Here is a 23,565-nt window from a genome sequence, read left to right on the forward strand (position 1 = left end):
ATTTTAATGTTAAATTTGTAAACTGACAATTGTTTCAGCTCCAAACCACTCATCAAATTCAGATATTTTTTAATGTCGTATTGAATCAATTTTACCTTCAAAACTAGAAGTAACTTAAAGTATTATGTCATAATACGTAGCCTATTTAAAACACTAAGAGCTTTTCTTGCGCTTTCAACCCCATATCAGGGATAGGTTTCTCATGTAAATTATAAGATGTGATATAAAACCCCTGAAAAAAATACATATTTGCTTTCAGCGAGTGGCTACCTGGATGTTTTGTCATTTACCAATAAAAACAATGAGAACATAAAAGATTAGATTAGAGGCTTTGTGCACTCTGATCCACATCCTCCCGACTCCCACCTGCCCTGCAGGTAACCTGTCATGTCGAAGCTCTGCCGCCTTTTCTAGCGCACGGTAGGAGTGTCAGCGAGTGTCATGCTTACTCACCCGGTCTCCTCATAATGTGTGCATGTTGGAGTGCTGGTGAGAGGCAGGGGCTCTGAGGGGAGTGTGAGTGTGTTTCATTGCGTAACAATACCGAGGTGAGATAAAATTAGCTCTGAGAAATGACAGAGGTGGTTATTTCTGTTTGTCTCCGTTGGGTTTGATGAGCAAATGTGGCCCTAAAAACTCCAGCACACACACACTTACAGTACTTCTCCTCTGAACGCTCGTTTTTCTTACTCTGATTCTTGTCAATTGATGAGACGCACATCGCTGAGATGTATATTGTGGAGGAAATAAGAATGCAGGGGGCGTTGCTGCATGGATTGATGCTTTATATAAGTGGTTGTGGCTGTTTAGTTATTCAGAGGTGAATTCACAAAAGGACTGCACGAATTTTACGGTGTTAAACCTGCACAATTAAGACAACAACAACAACAACACTAAAGGGTGAAATACACCCCTAACTGCGCCGCCAAGCACATGGCATCTTGGTGCTCCTGTGCTACAGTATGTGCACATTAAAAACAAGGTCCTGTATGGTCTGGATCGATTCATCGATTCAGTGACCAACGATCCAGTGTTATCGAAGCAAAGTGAAAACACCGATCCATATCTTCATCTTTAGGATATGCTTTTATTTTGAAAGTCTGTGTCATTGTCAAACAGCGGCAGGCAGATGGCAAACAGCCGAGAGGCAGACGATTAGGATAACGTTATTTACTCGGGAATAAATCAGCAGAGTGGAAATATTTTGGAGAAAAAGGGGACAGAGCACATGCCACATGTAAACAATGACGTTAAGAGATAAAACATGACGTAACGTTAACTGCCTGGCAGCCATTTTACACCGCTAGCTTCTTGTTTTAGCAACATTAGCTGCTCTGTTTCAACAGTGTTCGGCTGAAAAACAGTGCATGCAGGCTGAAATTCGACCAAGCTATTCTGTCAGGAGATACAGTGACTTAAACCACTGGTGAGGAAGAGAAATAATAACTTTACATGTCATTTGTTTGGCTAACGTCATAAGTTAAGGAAAATGTCCGCTAGCTGCTAGGCTAATGTAAACATGCTAAAGCTAGCTGGGTGACTGGCTAAAACAGTTGTTTTGTCCATGAACCTTGACAGTTATTACTGAGCTCACTTTGATACTTATGTTAAATTATGTTGTTGTTGTTCGACCTGAAATTTTAGGAAAAAGATGATGGTTTGGGTTAAAATGAAAAGATGTCTTCCAGAAAGGTCTTTCTGTCAGAAAGCCCTGAAGGTGAAATTATCCCATGTGCTGTGTAATGTGTGTTTGTGGAGTCAGTTTAAAGTGAACTTTACTGCGTTTAAGCGATTACAGTTACTTATTTATGTGTAGTTTGTACCTTTAATGGCCAGAAGTAAAAAAGAAAGGCGTGGCAGCTTCTTCTGTAACTGATTGTGTTAAATGGACAGATGATATCGTCTCATATCGACCCCAGTCCCTTAAATTGCTTCAAATCGAAATTGTATTGCGACAGACTTTGTAATATCGGCATATATTGTATCGTTATCCAATAATCTGTATAATATCGTATCAAGATGAGACTGGTGATCTATTTGAGTCTTACTAGAAAAAACAGTCCAATTCACAAAGATCAGCGCTAACAGCCACACGCAGTTACAATGAAATTATTAGCGTCTTCAGAGAATTGATGGTAACCGAAGCACACCGACTGATGCTGTTGATAAATCATAAATACAGTTTCTCTGTCACGTTTACATCCCTTGCTTCAAGTTTGGAGGAGTGCCTCGTGGAGCTTGCGGTTTGAAGTTTAATTTTTCTCTTTCCATTGTTCTACCTGCGGTGTTCTTGGTGCAAAGCGACATTTATACTTTGCCATATGGATAATTACAATGAGACGCATAAAAAGTGCGAAGCTCACTCAGCTGCAAAACGTAAAATCATCAGCACAACATTTGTAGCGAGTAGCCTACTATCAATGAAAAAAGCTGCTAAGAGGTTGAGTAGGCTTGTAACTGTGTCCAGAGATGTGTTTAATGGTAGCGAAAAACTTTCAACTGGTATAATTAAGGCAAAACAAGATGAAATGAAATATTACATTATATGATGTTACGGTCAACAGAAAATATTATAGCCAAATACTCAACCTATTTGTCCAAGAGTCTCCCCATAACTCAACATAACTTTCCTAAACCTAACCTACGAAACTTTACAAAACTAAATCTAACCTACTGTACGTAACTTTACTAACCTAACCTAACCTATGTAACTTTACTGACTTAAACCTAACCTGCGTAACTTTACTGACTTAAACCTAACCTATGTAACGACTTAAACCTAACCTATGTAACTTTACTAACCTAACCTATGTAACTTTACTGACTTAAACCTAACCTATGTAACGACTTAAACCTAACCTACATAACTTTACTGACTTAAACCTAACCTGCGTAACTTTACTGACTTAAACCTAACCTACGTGACTTTACTTTCCTAAACCTAACCTATGTAACTTTAACTTTCTTAAACCTAACCTATGTAACTTCACTCTCCTAAGCCTTACCTACGTAACTTAACTTTCCTAAACCTAACTTAAGTGACTTTAACTTTCTTAAACCTAACCTATGTAACTTTACTCTCCTTACTGACTTAAACCTAACGAAGTTTCATTTCTAAACCTAACCTATGTAACTTCACCAACCTAAATCTCACGTACTTAACTTTACTTTCTGGAACCTAACCTAACCAGTAGGGCCACTAATTTATTGGGTGCTAATTTGTTAGATATTGTTCAAACCATTGACTGAGGATTTGATGACATGCATGATTCTAAAATGGGACATTCTGCTTTATGACTACTTTTACTTTTGGTGCTTTGAGTACATTTTAATGCTATTACTGTAGTTCTTGAGTGCAGGACTTCTCCTTGTAACAGAGTATTTCTACACTGTATTGTTGCTGCGTGTACAAAAAGATCTGAGCCTGGTGTACATCGGGGATGCAGATCAGGGTGGTCTGAAAGCAGAGAGGAGTCCAGGACAACTACGAGGTCACTCTGATAGCTGAGACGCCCCTTTGATGCTGACAAAGCTTATATGGCAGCTGACCCGTCTCCTCCCTCTGTCCCCTGTCTTTGTTTCCCAGGGGGGCCTTTTCAGTGGTGCGCCGCTGTGTCAAACTCTGCACAGGCCAAGAGTATGCCGCCAAAATCATCAACACCAAAAAGCTCTCGGCCAGAGGTGAGTGAAAAAGACATTTTAACAGACGCCCCTATGACATGAGTGTGTTTTCCAGGGGGCTACTATGAAGAAGGGATGTGGAGAAGCAGTGAGGCATCATGGGGGTTTTCATCAGGATGTGTATGTGTGTATGTGTGTGTATGTCCCAGATCTGAAGGCTCACATTAGCATATTTTAGCGAGTGTTTGATTCCAGCGTGTGAAGCCTCCACGTCTGTTCATCCTCCTCCTCCGAGAGAGAAAGAGGCAGATGACGGTTTCAGTCAGATGAATCCACAGCGAGAGGAACGATCCGAGCATCAAAAGCGACGACAGAAATCTACATTTTTCCCCTAACAAAGTGTTTTAGGAGGATGTATTGTAAACCAGTTTCCCTACTATACATTGTTGTGACAGGGTATGCAAACAGAGTCCCTTTATTGGGCTATTTGTAGCGTTTTAGACGTGATGTCATCCCGTCTTTGTCTCCCAATATAATACTGATCAAGAACTGTAAAAAAAAAAATGCCCCAGAAATCATCTAAAAATAGCAACAATGGTGTGATCACAGCAAAGAAATGAGATCACGGGTGGGATGATGGTCGCATCAGTCTCACACACCAGCTTGTCTCCTAGATCCAGGCCTCTCTGTTTCGTCCTTTGAGGTCAGATCACTCCACCACTTTTACATGACTGACGCAGATCTGAGGTCTGAGTCTGACCTGCAGGACTGGAACTGTACAGCTGTCAGTCACATGAAACACAGATATTAAACTGACACTGCTCATCAGGACTCAACGGGACCTCCTCTCTTTGCTCCATGTTTCCTCTCGCCTCCCCTCCCCCCTTGTTGTTTCCTTCTCTCTTGTTTCCTCTCCTTGCCTCTCCTCATTTTCACTTTCCTTGGCTTATGTTGTTTCCTTTCTTTGCTTCCTTATCTCATCTCCTCTTCTCTTTAAATCTCTCCTTTCCACTCATTTTCTTTCCTCACCATGTTTACTCTCTCTTCTCATTTCCTCTCTTGTCCTCTTGTTCTCCTCTTTTCTTGTTTCCTCCTCTCCTATTGTTTCCTTTTCCATCCCCTTGTTGCCTCTTCTTTCTCTTTATTCACTTCTTTCTTCTTATGTAGTTTCCTCCTCTCTTGTCTCCTCTCCTCCAAAACCAAAACCTCCCTTTCTCCTCTACTCCACCTCACCTCTCTTTTTCTCTTCTCTTGTTTCCTCTTCTCCTCTCCTCTTCACTCCATTTCCTTTCCTCGCCTCTTATTTCCTTCAGTTCTTTCTTCTTATCTCCTCTCCTTTCCTCTCTTGTTGTTTCCTCCTCTTCACTTGTTTCCTCTTCTGTCCCCCTGTTGCCTTACTCCACTCCTTTTCTTTTCTCTCCTCTGTCTTTTCCTCTCCTCTTATTTCCTTCAGTCCATTCCTCTTATCTTATTTACTCTTCTTTTGTCTCCCTTCCTTCATCTCGTTTCCTCATCTTCTTGCTTCTTCTTTCCGCTCTCCTTCTTTCCTCCTCTCATCTTGTTTCCTCTTCTGTCCCCTTGTTGCCTCTTCTTCACTCCTTTTCTTTCACTCCTCCTCTGCTCTCATTTCCTCTTCTCTTATCTCCTTTCCTTCTTCTCTTGTTCTCTCCTCTCCTCTCCTCCCCCTATTTTCGTTTCATACTCATCTCTCCTCTCCTTTTCTCCTCTCTTATGTCCTATCCTCCCTCTTTGTGTCCTCCTTTACTCTCCTCTCCTCTTCTGTCCCCTTGTTGCCTCCTCACTACTGCTCTTCTTCTACTCCCATTTCCTTTCCTCACCTCTCTTTTCTTCAGTCCTGTCTTATTATCTTGTGTCCTCTTCTTTTGTCTCCTCTCCTTCTCCTTTTATTTCCTCATTTTCTCTCTTCTCCTTTCTTTCTTTTTCCTCCTACCCTCTCATTTCATCTTCAGTCCCCTTGTTGCCTCTTCTCTTTATTTTCTTTCCTCACCTTTTATTATACCTGCAGTGCTTTCTTCTTATCTTGTTTCCTCTTCTCTTGTCTCTTCTCCTTCTATCTCATCGACACCTCCTCACCTCTCTTCTTCTCTCTCCTCGTTGCCTCTTCTCCTCTCCTCCTTCCTCCTCTCTTCTCCTCTTTCTGAAATGAGAGGTTAAGTGGGCATCTGGGACAAATGTAGCCCTCAGGCCGTTCTCATCTGTGCGTGTGTGTGTAGTAAAGTCATGAGTGTGTGTCTCCTAACTCCTTGTCGATCACCTTGAGAAAAGTTACCACTTCAAACTGTATCAACTGAAATGACATTTACGCTATGGTATATTTGTCCACCTGTTTCCTGTTTGTGTTTGTGTTTACACTGAACACAAACAGCTGCTTCTTCTCTCAAGTGTCTGTGTAAACCTGAGATGTCGTTGTGAATCCTAAAGTCTGACTGTCTTACAGACCATCAGAAACTGGAGAGAGAAGCCAGGATCTGCAGATTGCTCAAGCACTCCAACATCGGTAAGATTCCATTTACATGATGTCAGTGGTTCCTAATCTTTATTGGACACTTTCGATCCCTTAAAACGAAGCAATGTCTACATGTGATCTCTACTGCAGCTACTTGGTGTGCAAATCTATTTGTTTGTACTCTACTTGTGACCCCTTGTCACAGGTGTCACATGATAGGTATTAAACCTTTTTACTGGGTTTCAACTTGAGCTGCAACAACTAGTCGATTGAGTAGGATAAGTGATAAGATACGCTTAAATGGAATAAAACAGGAGAACGAAAATGACAGTGCAGCGCAAGAAATTAACCCGTTCAGACCCCTCGTCCGTTCCAATGGACATAACTTTTCTAGATCTACGATTGCGGTTATCTGACTCCACTCAAGTGCACAGATTTATTTGATGGGATGTTTATAAGCCAATCACAGTGTTCCACATCATCTAAAGTGGACTGCAGTAGAGCCACGTCCCCTTTTTTAACAAGCATGGCCGACCATAAGACAAGGAGGAAGCACAAGGCACGTTTCAGTCTATAAATCATGTTGTTAAAGTGCATAATTTGGGTTTCAACATACACAAAATGTCAAAATATCATATGAAAGATTTCTGGCTTTTACTTAGGGTTTTGGACCTGAGTGTCAGCAGAAAATGAAGAGGGGGAATACTGCTCTAATTTGATCTTCTAATGAATCAATCAGATTATAATGCATCCTATTTATTATGTTTACAGAAAGTTAATCTCGGGAGGTTTTCCTCATCCTGTTTTCTGGAGATACCTCAGAAACTGAGGATATTTTGAGTCGTCATGATGAATGCAATGGAAAATACATAAATGCAATGTGTTTAAAACATCACTTTACTCACTGATATGAGTTAATTCATGAAAAATGAAAAATCTAATGTTTTTTTGTTGAAATAAAGGTCTGTTAAGACCATTTATTGTCAATTTTCCTCATAGATTTCTGCATTAAGATTTTTTTGTATAGTGGAATGGATGGGAAAAAAACCTAGTTAAGTTGCCTGATCACAAACTAAATTGCTAATTATTTATGAGTGCATTCAGAGTAGAAATCCACCATATATACTTTTTGTGCGTGTGTTTGGAGCATAATTAGGTTCTGAATGGGTTAAAAAGTAGTCTTAAATTTTACTCTATTATTAATTCATTTGATAAAAGTCTTAAACCTTGATTTGTAGTTTTGAAGTTTTGAGTTTTGTAGCTCCTCAGATGTGATGATTTGATGCTTCTCTTTGTCATACTTGAAAGTGAAGTAAATATCTTCTGATTTTAGATAAAACAAGGCATCTGAAGGTGTCACTTTGGTCTGTGGGAACTTGAAACAAACATTTTTAAAAAATATTTTCTGAAACTTCAAAGTCATAATGATTAATTGATGAATTAAAAAAGTAATTTTCAGATTAATTTATTAGTTAGTTCAAACCTGCAAAATAGAAATGTCTGGATTCAGTGATTTGTTACATGGTGAAATTGCAAATAATTCATAAGACAGAAACACGATCAATTTAAGGCTTTAACAGTCATTACAATAATTAAATTAATTATTTTCTTGTTGTTAACAAATCCCTTGAGAGGACCAAAGCCAACAGCAACATGCTTTGTTGATCTCCATGATATATTAAGATGGTCACTGTGTCAGAGTAGGACATCATGGACTCATCACTTCCTGCTGTGACTTGGCTGAGAGACACGACAGACTGCTCGTTGGACTCGATGCCAAGAACAGACTTCACCTTTCCACCTGACAGCACCATTAGTCTTCCTTCACTGAGCTGTGTCTGGAATGTCATCTTTAAATATGTCTCCAGCTGATTGCTGTAGTTTTATAGTTTTCAGGAGTAAAGTGCATTTGTTGGGGACTATTTTCAGCGGAGGATTGATCCACATTTGGTGCTCTAGTGAGTGTTTGTGGCAGCAGGTTGGTGTATGTGGGATGGAGTCCAGATAAACTACAGTGTGTGTTCTTGGTAACAAAGGAACATGACACTGAGTACAACAGTGTGGCTCTCTGATCTGTTTTTTATAGTTTTTAATTTTATCCAATAAAGAGGGGACAAGCTCTCTGAGGTACTTCGCTTGCTGAAACCTGATATGTGGTATTACACTCGAAATTAAAGAGCTGTGCAAAAAGTTCAATTCTTGCTTTGGGGAAATGGTTTCAGTCTTCTCCGTGGTAACGAGACACTGTCCTCTAACCATCTTGTTCATCTACATTCTATTATCCTGATCAGTATATATATTCTTCTGACAGCTGCTTGTTTGTTTTTGGGATAGTGGAGGGATTCGATGTAAGCTAACTGAAGAGGAACAAACATAACAGGTGTGCAAGAAAAGGAGGTGGTCAATGTGTCCACTGAACCAAGCAGGGAGCTACAGGGTGAATATGTTTTGGTCCAACAAGTGCAAGACATGGACGAGAAGTAGCACTTTTGGTATTTTCGCATGTCTACCAACCGCCTTGATGATCTGGGGTCTCATTTATAAACCAATGCGTACAATCCATACTAAGAATGCTCGTGCAGAGAAAAGCCGAAAATGGCGTGCGCAAAAAAAAAACATCGGACAAATTCTATAATCAGGCTTCCACCTCACCAACTGCATCGCCAATTTCCTCTCTCCAAAATGTTCATAAGCATGGGTCAAAGTCTGTTTTCATAGATCAGAACATTTGCGTGGAAAGTGGCGTACGCCTCTTTCAGTCCTCATTTTATGCATACGCAATGTTTATAAATGATGAGTCAACTGGATTCAGCCCCATGTTTCGGGTTCCCACAGTCATGGAAAACATAGTAAAGTCGTGGAATTTCACAATCTCGTTGTCCAGGCCTGGAAAACTCATGGAATTAGTAAAAATCATTGAAGTTTTGGGAAACTCATGGAATTTTGTCCGTTACAGTGATCTGCCGGAGATATCCTGCCACGTAATGTAACATAACTGCAAATTTATTTTCTGTATGTTAGCTGTTGACATAACGTAGCTCTAATATGCATCAGCTTAGGACTGCACTAAATACTGTTTCAGCATCAACCTTGTGATGTGCAATACTTGCATCAAAGGCAAAATAACTCAAACAATTTATTTCATGCTTGATACAAGTGGAAAATTTCCACAGTACTCCCCCTTACCAACCATTTTCCATGATTTATACCGGCCACGCCTCCTGCTTTTAGACGTTACATGTATATGTGACATAGTGTGGTGGCGTTTGTTATGAGAAGTGAGACTCTCCTGCATGTGTGTGTGTAGAAAAGTACTGTAACCAGGCCAGCAAGTGCAGCTGACACAGTGACGTGCATGCTTTTTCGAAATGAAGATTTTATTATGGGTCCTTGAACAGTCATGAAAAGTATCCAGTATATGTGCCAGAGAAGCTCGCCGTGACTATCCAATCACATTACGTGACAAGATATGACAGTGTCTGCGACATAACAACATTCTCCAGGTGCATGACATGACAGGAAGTGTCAAGCGACAGTTTTCTGTTGTTGTGTCATTTTAGTCGAGCAATACTCATCAAAAGTGTCCGACCATAAATTAGGCTTTATTGTCAGTTAGTGAGTTCGTAAGCTTGGTTGCTAAATTAAAGGAAGACAGTAAGTCCATATACTTAAAAGATGTATTGGTACCATCAGCTCCTGTCTCACAAGTGTCTGTAAACAATGTGTCTTTTGTGGAGCAGTTTGTACTAAAACAGAATTTATTCATTCGTTTTCCGTAACCGCTTAGAGACAGACAACCATTCACACTCACATTCACACCTACGGACAATTTAGAGTCACCAATTAACCTGCATGTCTTTGGACTGTGGGAGGAAGTCAGAAGAAACCCACGCTGACACAGGGAGAACATGCAAACTCCGCAGAGGAGGGCTCCCTGCTGTGAAGCAACAGTGCTTACTACTGCACCAGCGTGCCGCCAGCAACCGAGGAGGCTCAATAAAAGGAGATGCTGCAACACGTCTCTGCAAAGTTCATCAAACTTGAACTTGACAGGAAAGATTTGCAGAGATTTATTTTTTCCCTCACCAGCCAATCTACTCACAGTTTCCACTGAAATGAATTGATTTCACCATGAAATTTTGAATGCCGGTGTGACTCACCCTTTATGCTGCTCAGACAATAGTTGTTAGTCGGATCAATTCAATTTGGTCTTTTCTTGGGGTTCGTTTTCAGCAACCAAAATCTAACACATAACCAGCCTCGCCTGTTAGGAATGAATCAATAAGGTGTGTGCATTACAGCAAAGAAACCCAACATCAGATTATTTTGATGCCTCTGTGTGTTTTTGTTTCTCCCTCCTTCTCCTCCCGCAGTTCGTCTCCATGACAGTATCTCAGAGGAAGGCTTCCACTATCTCCTCTTTGACCTGTGAGTTGTTTCCTCTTTCCTTTCCTCCCTTCCTCCTCCTCGCCTCTACTTCATCTCCTCTTTCTCTGCCATACTGTGCTGCTCTCCCTCCTCCTCCCTCTCCCTTGGTGCTTCATTTTCCACTCCCTTCCTTCAATCCTCGCTGCATCTGTCTCCTCCTTTTCTTTCTTTATATCCGCATTCCTTCTTCTCCTCTCCTCATCCCCTCCTCGCTCTTCCAGGGCAGTTCCCCCCATTACATAACACTCCACCCCTCCTCCCTACCTCCATCCTTGCGGCTTCCACACTAGCGCACACACACGCATAGACACACATACACGGATACAACACTCCCCCGCACTGGAGCCAGTCTCCATGGCAACCCAGTCGGAGTGAATCCTGCAGCCGGGGTTTCCCCCTAATGAGGACATCCCCCTCCTGTCTGTGTGTGTGTGTATGTATGTGTGTGTGTGCTGCCTGAGTAAAAGAATGTATGTAATCTGGCGTTTTAACCTTCATCTTTACATCTTTATGTTTCTCAGGGTGACAGGAGGGGAGTTGTTCGAGGACATTGTGGCGAGAGAGTACTACAGTGAAGCAGATGCCAGGTAAACACCCATTGATTCTCATCTCTGGCCTCTCTCCCTCGCTCTTCGTCTCCATCCCCTCCATGTGTCAGTCCTCCAGCCTCTGCAGTCCTCCAGCACCACTGAGAGTTCGGCTCCTCTCATTAGACAATTTTGACACACAGTTTTTTTTGTTTTTTTTGTGGCGTTACAGGCTTTCTACTCCTGATGACTAAATACCTCCACGCAGTTTTATCTGTGAACCGAATTACAAATCAAGGTCGAGGTGTTTTTCCCCAGAGTCAGAATTTACAGACAGATGGGAAACATACACATGCAAGAAAATGCACACACGCCCACGCTCTAGACCCCCCACCCCCCACCCCCCCCCCCACCCCCGGACGTAGACTTAAATCAATTTGACTGTGGAGGCGGTTTGTGGAGGCGAGAGAGAGAAGAAATGAAGGGAGGGGGGTTTGGAGGAAATATTAAAAGGAGGAGAGAAATAGAGGTAGAATTAGAGATGCAGTGAAAAGGAGGAAAAGCTGATTTCTTTGCAGCTTTTTAAAAATATTGTTATGTGTCACTCCTTGCCTCCGTCTCTGGCCTTTTATCACCCCACATGTGGTCACATTCAGGGCTTTAAATGACCTTTTTCTGAATCGTATGCTGGCTCTTACTCTTTAAAATCGGAGGTTATTTACCAGCAGTCGAGCATAAGATGAAAATTGTCAGACTTCAGGAGGAAGCACATTCTGCTTTGTGAGTGATTAGTGAATGCATCTAATGCTAAATCATGAAATAACACGATGAATATTAAAAAAGCTCTTCATTTACATATTCAGTCTTTATGCAAAAAGCATGAACAGCCTTGTTTTGCTCAGTACTTCTATCTATTTTGAATACTCAAATCATAATTTACCCCACTAAAAAAGTCCAGTGCATAATGATTAATAAAAACATGACATTTATTCATAGTTGATGATGGTAAAACCACCAGTGTTAGGGGTAGAAGTACTTAATATATGCCATATTTAGTGCTCCTCTAAAATACATTTTTGTAGCAGAATGTGTTTAGTGTATGTGTTTTCTCTGTTATGCTAGTTTCACTTAGTTTAGGCTCAACCTTTATGGAAAATATGCTAATTTATACAACCACAGAAAACGATAATATGACAAATGCAGAAGGGATAAGGTAAGGTTTTTGTTAGCTGCTTGCTAGTGGCTAACTGTAACTACGTGAAGCATATTTTATATCCCAAGGAATTAGCTATCGCCTTGTCATGAAGCTGTCGATGTGCTCCCGCTTTCACTGTGTCCATTTGTTTGGGACGCACATTACAATTAAACATTTCAAACACTTTTATCAAACAACAAAGCACTGAAAAATGTTTTTTACAACATTCATTTAACCAGCTGTAAACATACAGTAACAGTATGAGCAGTCTCTATGTGAATGCAAATATTTCTTAGTTACCATCCTGTCTAAACTATCCTTTTTGTGACTACATGAATAGACGGTTTAGGTCAGTTTATTCACAAACACAGTTAAAGTACAGTTCATTAGACACAATGAAGATGTGAAATGTGACACCCTGATAAGCTGTCTATAGCTTGAGAATAGGGGCCCACACACAAAGCAGAAAGTATTTAAAATGTGTTTACTTCACGTTGTCTAGATTTCAGAAAAATCAAGTGCATGTATAATACAGTAACATTTACAAACTATAAAACTCCTGAGACTTACTAAGAACCTAAAAACTGAAGTACCCCAAGGCTAACTACTAAATGGTCCCAAGAGATTTATTCCATCACTCAAACATTGCTTATACTGGAAAGATATTATCTCTCTGGCAGAACTCAAGCAGTATACTTGAGGTGTCCCACAAGGGTCTATTCTCGGTCCTCTTCTGTTCACCATCTACAGAAACGTTATCCCTGACTTTCTACATTGTATATGCATTTTTATGCAGATGACACCATTTTATATATAATGCTCTTCTCTAAATGCGGTCATTGATAATCTACAGTACACTTGTACAGTGATGCCCCCAAAAATTTTCAAGAAAATCCTGGGGTGGCACACCAAAACCAAAAGCCATAACTCGATTTCAGGAATTCCGATTGTGCTGTTGAAGTATATAGGCTAGCTTAAAACTATGGAGAGTTAAGAAATCACATACTGCTATATTTTTTTTTTTTTTTTTTATTTTACAGTTAATATTACTAATTATCTGACGTGCTTAAACTAGTAGAGTTAACATTTTCAGTTCCACAACAATCCTGTTTTAATATAGTCTTAATAGTCTAATAGTCTTAAAAAGACAAATATACAGCTTTATTTGAAGGAGTACATTGATTGTCAGGAACAAAACTTTTATCAGGAGCTTTAGAACCCATTTTCATTTAGATATCTTGAGGTGAGAGTTCAAGGGACCCCTTTGAAAATGGCCACGTTTATTGTTCCCTATGTTGAATTGGGTAGTACCAATGGATGTCTTGGGTTGTTTCACGGTTGTTTCCCCTGCCTTTCTATCGCCAATCTCTTAAGGACAGTAATGTCACCGCCTACTGCACATGCACTTTTTAAGGTCCTCCATACTTGGGAACACGCTGGCTTACTAACATTAAATTAGCTTGGCTCGTTATTAGCTGGTTACTAGCTTCTAGCGGTCCGGACCACTCTGCAGTAGGGAGAATGGCAAGGCATGCAGGTGCTGTTCACCCACAATGGCTTTATTGCAGTCATCACCACAAATCAACAAATATGGCCTTCTCATAAGGTTGGACAGTAGCCCTGAGCTCATCTAGACACTTAATTCTGCTGACTATCATCACTCTTTGCCACCTGCTGTCTTCACCATGACACTCTGAGAGTGCTGCTTGCCTTCACACACACACAAAGCACACATCACACCCGCACAGGTTACCCACAAGGCCACCACCCTCAAAGGGGAAAAAGGGTGAGGCAGTAACACAACTTATGTTTTATTTTTGATGATGTTTATGAAAAAACATATTTGGTGTGATTACAAGTTTCACCAAACCATTTTCAGGATTAATACTTTAATGAATTTGCCTGTAATCAATTAATAGTGTAAAAACTGCCCTCTGAAAATTGAAATTCAATTTCTGAAAATGAAAGTGAATTAAAGCAAATTTGAAGTTGAATATTAAACAAAAATGATGAATTTTAATGAGGCAGAATTTGCCACTCTGACTGCTGTTTGTTTTCACACCAGTGCCTCCGTGCTAAATTTCCAGTTTGAATGTAGGACACATGAACACGCGCACATAAGAGCCCTGATAATCGTCTCAATGTGTTTAATATCCATGTTGTTTCCTCTGTGATCTCTTCTTTCCCTATTATTTCCTTTCTCCCCTCTCATCTGCCTTCATTCTCCCTTGTTTCTTTGCATAAATTAATTGTGTGTGTGTGTGTGTGTGTCATTCAATGTGTTTGTGTGTGGGTGTGCGATTAGCATGGCTTGATTACTGTCCAACAGTATCTCACTGACAGTTTCCTCTCTGTGCTCCATCTGCACTCAGAATCGCTCAATCCCTCCTTTTTCCACCCCGTTAAAAGGGTAGGTTCACCCAAATGACAAATAAACATATTTTCTCTCTTAAAACCACGAGCGGCATCCAGACCAGCCATGTGGAGAGGTTGGTTTTATGTATCCATGTCCTGAGATATGTCTGTTTCCCTCCCAAAAAAATGGAAGAGAGTGGATTTCCAGTTTGTGGGCTCACAGCATTGAGTAATAACAACATTTCCCAACGATGATAGCAGTGTGTCTGTCCACATCAGTGTCCCCATTATTCTGGATAATCCTCAGAGACTATTTATTCAGTGTAAAGTGGCTCCAATGAAAATTGTTGACAGTGAGGTCTGTGGATTATCCAGAGTTTTTAGCCATGCTAGCAGCATAGCTCAAGGGATGGCAGTGTCAGTCGGGCGGTCGATTCAGGCTGAAATATCTCAACAACTACTGGATGGATTACTTTGAAAATTTGTACGGACATTCATATTATTCATTCCTCAGCGTTGTTCAGGCCAAGGGTTCCTCAGCTCAAAGAGAGATGGAGCAGAGCCCACCTACTACACTTTCAGCAGTAGTTTCTGAGGTTGACGATGTGTTAGAGGCTCTTGCTTTAAAACTTAAAAATGATCCAGATTGGCATGAAATGATTCTATGACTTATCCGCTAGCGCCACCAGCAGGTTGACATTTTCCATTAGGAGTGCAACGTCTCAGGAACTATTGGATGGATTGCCATTAAGTTTGGTTTGGACTTTGGTGATCCTCTGACTTCTCATCTACAGCAGGGGGTCAAAAGAGTCATTTTTGGCCAAAAGAAAAAATCTGTCCGGAGCCGCAAAACATGTTCGACCCTCTTAATGACAGACACACAGCCTGTAGAGTGCTGCAGTAGGCCGACACAGAGGTTAACATTGCCCTGGTTCTCTTGACAAATGAGATTTTCCAGTCTGATTTTGGAGTATTGCAGAAAGTAACCTTTATGGCAAACAAAAATATATGATGCTTACACCTTTTGTTTAGCAAGATAATCTTCACAAATTAACACCACTTTATGATTTTTGAAGCGTAAATGCGATTGCTAGAAGTAAAAAGCTAACACGAGGCTACAAATGAACTACACCACGGTCCTATGACTTCAACGTCACCACCACAACAAAGCTGTAAAGTCATGTGCGGCTTGAAGGCGTTCTCCAGCTTCCCTCATTTAGCCTCTTGTTAGCATCTGCCTTTTTTACCAGGTAAAACCTTCAGAGTTCACACGTGGAATATTTACTGACATATTTTATGTCATAGAACAAAAAGTGAACGTCTCTTAAGCTTGTGTTAACCACAGACCTTATTTCAGGCATCTAGTCATTAATATATTTTACCACAAGGTGGCCACTCTGCAGTAGGCTATTCGTTTTTATTTGGTACTTAACTTTGCAGAGTTTTCAATAACAGCAATCACATTCTCTCTTTTCCCTTGACACTTTTCCTTTTTTGGATTTTGAATCTGTAGCTAGCCTAGAGATACTTAAGACTAAACACTGCTACTGCGGTTTGGCAAAACTTAGAGGAAAAGGCGCCAGGCAGTGGAAGCATGACGCACATTTTAGTTGACGAAATGTTTAAACATTTTTTTATTCAATGTATAGGCTACATATTTTTACAGTTGGAGAAGGTAAAAAATCACTTTAGGCTTACAGCAATGATACATTAAGTTTTAAATGTTAGAAAATATTCATTTCCATGTACATTTTTTTTGTTGAAGCCACAGGGAGCCACTGGAGAGGGGCTAAAGAGCCACATGTAGGTTGCCTACCCCTGATCTAGCGCTATCATCAAGTCAACTTTTAAGTTTGTTGAAAATCATAACTACAAAAATGAAGACATTGCCATCAGCCTCAGCTGTACTTAGTGTTCAGTTCTCATTAGAAAAAGTTTGAATGCTAACATCCTAAACCAGGGGTAGGCAACCTGCGGCTCGGTAGTCCCTCTCTAGTGGCTTCCTGTGGGCTTAAATTCATTCTTACATTCTCCAATTCTAAGAATGTGTAGCCAGTTCACCAAAAAAAAATTTTTTAATGTTTTTTCAACCAAAATGTGCGTCATGTGTTTATGGCTTGGCTAGTCTTGAGTCTAGCTTGGCTAGCTATGGATTCCAAATCTGAAAAAGGAAAAGTACGTGGACGGATTTGATTGCTGTTACTTGCAAACTCTGCAAAGTCTAAGTAATATTTATTTATTAGTTTTCTTTAGTGTATGCTGTGGGACAATAAAGTTAATTTTGATCTTGATCTTGGTCTTGAATTTAGACTTCATAGGTTGTGTAACCATCATTAAAAGGTTCAGACCTGTTTTACATTTATATATATTTTATTAATTTATTTATTTTTTTGGCCAAAAATGGCTCTTTTGATAGCGAAGGTTGCCGACCCCTGCCCTAAACTAAGAAGGTGAACCTACTTCACATTTACTATGAAACACTTGTGTACTTTCACGTCCATAAATTGATGGCCATTTATAAAATCTGACGAGCCCGGGGACGAGTCAAATAAAATGACATTCTGAGCTGGGAAACAGGACTGTTGCATTTCCACATGAGACAGTGAGTGCAGGTGTTTTGATGCCGGTGATGCTTGCTGCCCTTCACTGTAAGTGGAAGCAGAAATGTCAGAGACAAACATGTAAAAATCATCACAATTTGAAGATAAAGCAGGAAATATGTGTTTGTAATTTAGGTGAACTGAGCATATAGAATCTTCTGTTCCCCAAATCGCCCTCCTCCTGTCAGATGTTCCCTTACTTCCCTGTATTTCTCTGTATTACCGTCTCTTATGCTTCCTCTCCTTCCTGTGTTCCCTCCTTTATCTGCTCCTCACCCTGTTGTTTTGTCTCCACAGTCACTGTATCCATCAGATTCTAGACAGTGTGTCTTACACCCACCAACATGACATAGTGCACAGGGACCTCAAGGTGTGTGTGTGTGTCTCATTCTGTTGCATTGCCCTGCACCCTCTCTGTACAAGGGTACACGCTTGTGTTTTAATTTCTGCCTGTGATTTAAAAAAGAAAAGAAAAGAAATGCCTGTGCCTGCCGTCTGACTCTTCCTGCGTGTCTGCCTGTCTCCAGGTTTTTGCTTTTGGGACTCTTGTTGCACTATTTTAGACGGTCTGAACTAGAATTGTGATTTCCTGTGGGCCCTTGCAGACAGAGCACAAAAACTCTGCGAGAGAAAGAGTGAGCGCGTGAGAGCGAGTGAGTGAGTAAGCATGAAAGAGAGAGAAAGTGAATGAGAGGAGAGTTCAGTAGAGTAACAGCCAGTGTCGACTTCAGATTCTTGGAAACCTGCTAAAGTGTTTCGTCAAAGGCGGTGTTGCTGAATAAATTACACGGGAGAATGTGCAGGTTAGACACAGAGTCTCCCACATGGAGCTGCAGCTCCCTCCCACACTGCCTGACTCATGTTTGGCCCTCTCTGACAACAGAAAATAGCAAACTGCACACCTTCTCCTTCCTTTAGCTCAGACAGGTTCACTCTTCACACTTTTTCTGTGTGCGTGCAGCGAGGATACGTGTGTGTGTGTGTGTGTGTGTGTGAGAGAGAGAGAGTGTGGCCTGTATTGAGATGTCGCTGCCTCTGCATGGATGTGACAGTTGGGGGAATGAATGTGCTCAGACTAACCTGCTCCCCCTGCTGTTTGCGTGCAGTCATTGCATCCAGCAGATCCTGGAGGCCGTGCTCCACTGCCATCAGATGGGGGTGGTACACAGAGATCTCAAGGTGAGTCACCTGCAGGGGTGTGTGTATGTGTGTGTGTGTGTGTGTGTGCGTGTGTCTGTCTGTGTGTGTGTCTTGTGGGAGGGATTTGAAGTTGTATTTGTCTGCGTCTGACTGTTGTACCACATTCTGAAGGCTGGTAAGTGCAGTATTTAAACCTAGCTTGTCTGTGCATGTCTGCGCCCCTGATCTATCAGTGCATGAGTCTGAGCGTGTTTGTGCCTTAAACTAATGTCTGTGCATGTGTTTAAGTGTCGCTGCTGGATTTGTGTTATTAAGGTGATTTTTTTTTATCGAACTTTAAGTGGAAGAGCAACTTAACAGCAGCTGAAAGTCTTGTTTTTCGCTGACATCCAGTGGTTGAAGCTCTCAGCTCACTGCTGTGACATCACTCTAGTTTCAACCAGAAAGGAGCAGTGAAAACATGACCTCTCAGACTGGTGTTAAGTTCTTCTTAAAGTTCATTAAATTGTTTCAGGTTACAGGCATGATATACCTCTGCTAATTACATACAATCTTAATAAATGTAGAGTCAGATATTGTAGATTTTAAACTCTCCTGACAGCAATTATAAATACAAGAAAGCTTTTTTTTCCCCTACTAAATTAATAAATATTGGTATTATTTATATTTTCTCAGTCTATCTTGCTCTGAATTATGTCTCAAAAATACAAAAATAAATGTCCAGTGATGCATACATTAAACAAAAAGAGAGAATAAGCTGTACAACAGGTGGGTTTCTACTTGCAAGGAATTCGCTTCTGTCTTTGGTGCATACATTAAACAAACAATAAACATATTAAGCGATGACAATAAAGGCAAAGTACTGCCAGAACATAAATATAGAGAAGAAACTTTACTATATCATGACAAATATACACAGCATAGTTGTTTCAGAATGAGAGAGCTGTATAGTTTTGTGCAGGATGTCAAAAAATATGAATCAGGGGATGTGCGAAAGTTCACAGTATAGAAAATATGTGCAATGTACAGAGATAATAGTCCAAGTTGTGTGTTATGTAACACATATAGACAGTGTCTGTGACAGTAATTGATAATCTGATTTGATTTTCTAACACACTATAATATATATAATATCAACAGAAAATCAGAAATACTTTATTGATCCTTGCGGGGAAATTAGGACACATTAAAGTTACTCTTATACTATTTATGGCCATGGAGAATGATTAATACAGTCAATATATAACACAATGTATACATATGAATAGAAAAATAAGAAATGTTGTATAAAAAATAAGAACTATGCATAAATTTGTGTTTAAGTGTGCTAAATATAAAAGTAAAAATGAACTAAGATGCGTAGTATACAGTTGAATTTTTATTGTTTTGTATATTATATATATATATAGAATATCTATTGTATAGTTTTTTTAGTTGAATCAGTACAGTATTGCACAGTTGAAAATATTAAAAAAATAAATATATTTTGATGTATAACTGCAGTTGACAGGTAAAATAAATCCAAGGGTCGGACTCCATTATAATAGTGAGCAGATATAAAGACATTTTTAAGTATTAATATGTTTGTTTACAACTATAGCTATATTTTAAGCTACAATATATGTTAATTAGAACAATTCATAGTGCGTTATAAGGACTTTATATATATATATATATATATATATACAAAAACAAGGCTGAAAGGTGTTATCATTTCTCCACAATCCTGAAAGCCAGAAGGAGAGTGACACCTCATATGTGGAGGATTCATGTTTTACCCTCAGGAAGTGTCTGTTCTGCGTGTTAGTGTACTCGACATTTATAAAAGCAACAGCAAGGTGAGAAACCAAGCTGTATAAACCAAGTCGTTCTCAGCGCAGCGAGTTCTTTTATTCCCCAATTAAATAAATCTTCCCCCTCACCCTCTGTGTGTTGGTGGAGCAAGATTACCTCGTACTTGCTCTCTCTTTTTTTTCTTGTCACTCACTTCATGACTCAGACTCTTCAGAGTTAAAACAGCTTGACCTTGTTAACGAGGAGGCAAAATGTCAACTCACACCTCCAAGGATCCACTTGTTTTTTGAGAAATCTCTCATCTCTGTGAACTTAATGTCAGCTGTTATTAACTTATTCCAATGGCTTTAAAAGTCAGTCGTCATTTAAGAGTAAACACGATTAAAGCTGCAACGATCAGTCAGTTAATCAGTAGATTGGACTGACAAGGTAAGATTATTTATATAGGACATTCCAAGTGCTTTACATGTAGCATTATAAAGAAAATAAATCTGAGAATAAGTCAATGATAATTTATATAATGTGACAGCTTCTTCTTACATTTGCGTTATGGAACAGAAACAGCAGACTTAACAGCAAACTACAAACTACTACTCCAGCATGCTGGGAAATGTGGGCGCCCCTACAATATCTAGGGGGGGAAAAAAAAAAGTATACATATTTAAAAAATATATATTAAAAGAATGCTTAAAACAGTATTTTAAAAACAAATAAATAAGTAGGGAATATTTAAAAGAATATTTAAAAATAAATAAATGTATATAAAATGTATATATATATTAGAAGAATATTTAAAAATAAATATATAAAAAATATATATATATGTTAAAAGAATATTTAGAAATAAATAGACTATATATATATATTTAAAAAAATATATTAAAAGAATATTTAAAAATAAATAAATATATAAATATTAAAATATATATGTTCAAAGAATATTTGAAAATAAATAAAATATATATATTTAAAAATATAATAAAAGAATATTTAAAAATTAATAATCTATATATTTAAAACAATATTTTAAAAAAAACCCAATAAATTCATTTATTTAAGAAAAATGCCAAACTTTTATAGAATCTAATATTTTCAGAGTTTGGATTGTTGGTCAGACAAAACCAGACATTAGAAGACTTCACCTTGGGCTCTGGAAGATTTAGATTATTGATCTGATATGTAATTGTTTCATCGATTAATCAAGAAAATAACCTGCAAATTAATCAATAATGAACATAACTGTTAGTCAGGTCCTTCTCCGGACAAGATAGTATAAAACAATGATTAATAACAGCCTATGATCCAGAAAATGGAGAAGTGAAGTTGTAGAAATTCAAGTTAAACCCATATATTGCAACCCAAAATAACTGATTTACTGTATCTGCTTTTGTCTCAATTTAAAATATTTTTCAGAATTTTTTTCCCACAATAAAAAAGAGCTAAACTTAACAGATATATACATCACAAATCTAAAGAGGAGTCTGCAGCCAGCCAGCAGGTCTGCGAGGCTACTTGAACCAAATTCTGATGCCACTATGCTCTCAGTGACAATGCTAACAATGCTAACAAGCTATGTTCACCATATTGACCATCATAGTTTAGCTTGTTAGCATGCTAACATTTGCTGGTTAGCAGTAAACACAAAGTGCAGCTGAGGCCGATCTATTCAGTTCAGTTTTACTGTATGTCTGCGTCTGATTATTTATTCTAATTTTATGCAGTTGTATTGTTTATACTGGAATTCTAATATCTGTGACAGTGTTGAAATTTTTATATGGAGTTGGTGCACAATTTACTATTTTAATGATCAATACCAATTCATTAACCTTGTGTACCTTCGCATTAACAATAGCCGTAGCCGTAAGCATTTTTCGTTTTCGGGTTGTCCGTCCACCTGTCTGTCCCATCCTTGTGAATACGATATCTCAAGAACACCTTGAGGTTTGATTTTTTTTGTTTTTATTTGGCACAACTGTCCACTTGCACTCAACCTTGAACTGATTAGATTTTGGTGGTCAGATGTAAAGCTCACTGTGACCTTGTTTCATTCTCGTGAACACGATATCTCAAGAAAGCCTGGAGGGAATTTACTCAAATTTGGCACCAATGTCCACTTGGTCTCAACAATGAGCTGATTAGAATTAACCAGTCAGTGGTCATTGTCACTGTGACCTTGTGTCCATTTCATTCTTGTGAACATGATATTTCAAAAACGCCTTGATGAAATTTCCTCGAATTTGGCACAAATGTCCACTTGAACTTAATGATGAACTGATATGAATTTGGTGGTTGAAGGTCAAAGGTCAAGGTCACTGTGACCTTGCAAATTATGTTTTTAGCCATAAGTCAAGCGTTTGTGTGCTAATTATGACAAAATTTCACCAAAAAACATCTATAGGATAAAATGATAAAGCAATGACATTTTACATCCAAAAGGTCAAAGGGTATACTTCACTGTGACATCATAATGTTCTGCAAAAACACTTCTCCAGCCGTTATTCAACCTCACATCTCAGGAACAGAAGGGGAGACATTTGGTCAGATACTGGATTGGTGACACTAATCTTGGGTTTCCACCTTTAAACTGTGCTGATTGTACAGATCCTCTGTGCTGTCAGGGGGGAAGATTAATTACAAGCTGGTATCGGATCAGTAATCGATATCAGATGATACCCAAAGCCCAGATATCGTTTAAGTCGAATTGGTGCATTCCTAATCCTGATGGGAATATGAAAAATATTAGCCTACAACACTTCTGTGAAAATGTGTAGAAGGCAAATTTAGTTCTGTATTGGACAGAGCCAGGGTAACTTTTTCCTCCTGTTTACAAACTTTATGCTAGGATGAGCAAATCCTCTGTGGGCTATAGTTTCATTAGTGACCACACGAGCATTAAGATGGTATCAGTCTTGTGGTCTAACTCTTGGTAAGAAAGTAAAAGTAAAAGTGTGTTTCCCACAAAGTCAAACTGTTCCTTACAATCCAGAGTCTCTTCATCTTGGAGTTATATGAAGATTGATTACATGATTTCATTGCATAAGTGGGTTCCACCTCCTGTTGATGAGTCAAGTGTCCTCTAATTGAGTTTTGAAACCAGCCAGCAGAGGGTGACATGATGACTGTCCCGCAGCTGGAGCACAACATCCAGCTGTTTGTGTGGTGGAATGACTATCGGCACAAATCAATCGCAACCAGCATTAGCTGGTTATAAAACAAGGAGCTGTGTTCACAGTGTGTGTGTTGCGCACTTGTCTGTAGATGTTTGTCAGATTGCTGTTACATCAGCGTCTGAGCAGGAAAGACACGACTGTTGCAGAAAGACAAGCTGTGTTTGGTCTTCCTCAAGTAAACAAATGGCAAAAAAGGCTTATACACATTTTTCAAGTCCCATCTGTCCGTCTCAGCCACGGAGTGTGTGTGTGTGCATTTATGTGTGTG

At 39.3% G+C, this 23,565-nt stretch overlaps 1 protein-coding gene across 7 annotated transcripts in view; it reads left to right on the forward strand.

Annotated features, from left to right (window-relative positions):
• The window catches only part of LOC125905578 (calcium/calmodulin-dependent protein kinase type II subunit beta), an 82,225-nt gene that overhangs the window by 3,424 nt on the left and 55,236 nt on the right, over nt 1-23,565 (forward strand). For 6 of the 7 annotated variants that reach the window (XM_049603634.1, XM_049603637.1, XM_049603639.1 and 3 more), the window contains exons 2-6: nt 3,587-3,681; nt 6,080-6,139; nt 10,462-10,516; nt 11,038-11,103; nt 18,300-18,372. In XM_049603634.1, the coding sequence (XP_049459591.1) occupies nt 3,587-3,681; nt 6,080-6,139; nt 10,462-10,516; nt 11,038-11,103; nt 18,300-18,372 (349 nt within the window). Of the gene's footprint in view, nt 1-3,586; nt 3,682-6,079; nt 6,140-10,461; nt 10,517-11,037; nt 11,104-17,490; nt 17,564-18,299; nt 18,373-23,565 lie in introns of all 7 variants that reach the window. The other variant, XM_049603635.1, reaches the window with a different exon arrangement.

The sequence above is a fragment of the Epinephelus fuscoguttatus genome, linkage group LG18, assembly GCF_011397635.1.
Source record: "Epinephelus fuscoguttatus linkage group LG18, E.fuscoguttatus.final_Chr_v1".
Lineage (NCBI taxonomy): Eukaryota > Metazoa > Chordata > Actinopteri > Perciformes > Serranidae > Epinephelus > Epinephelus fuscoguttatus.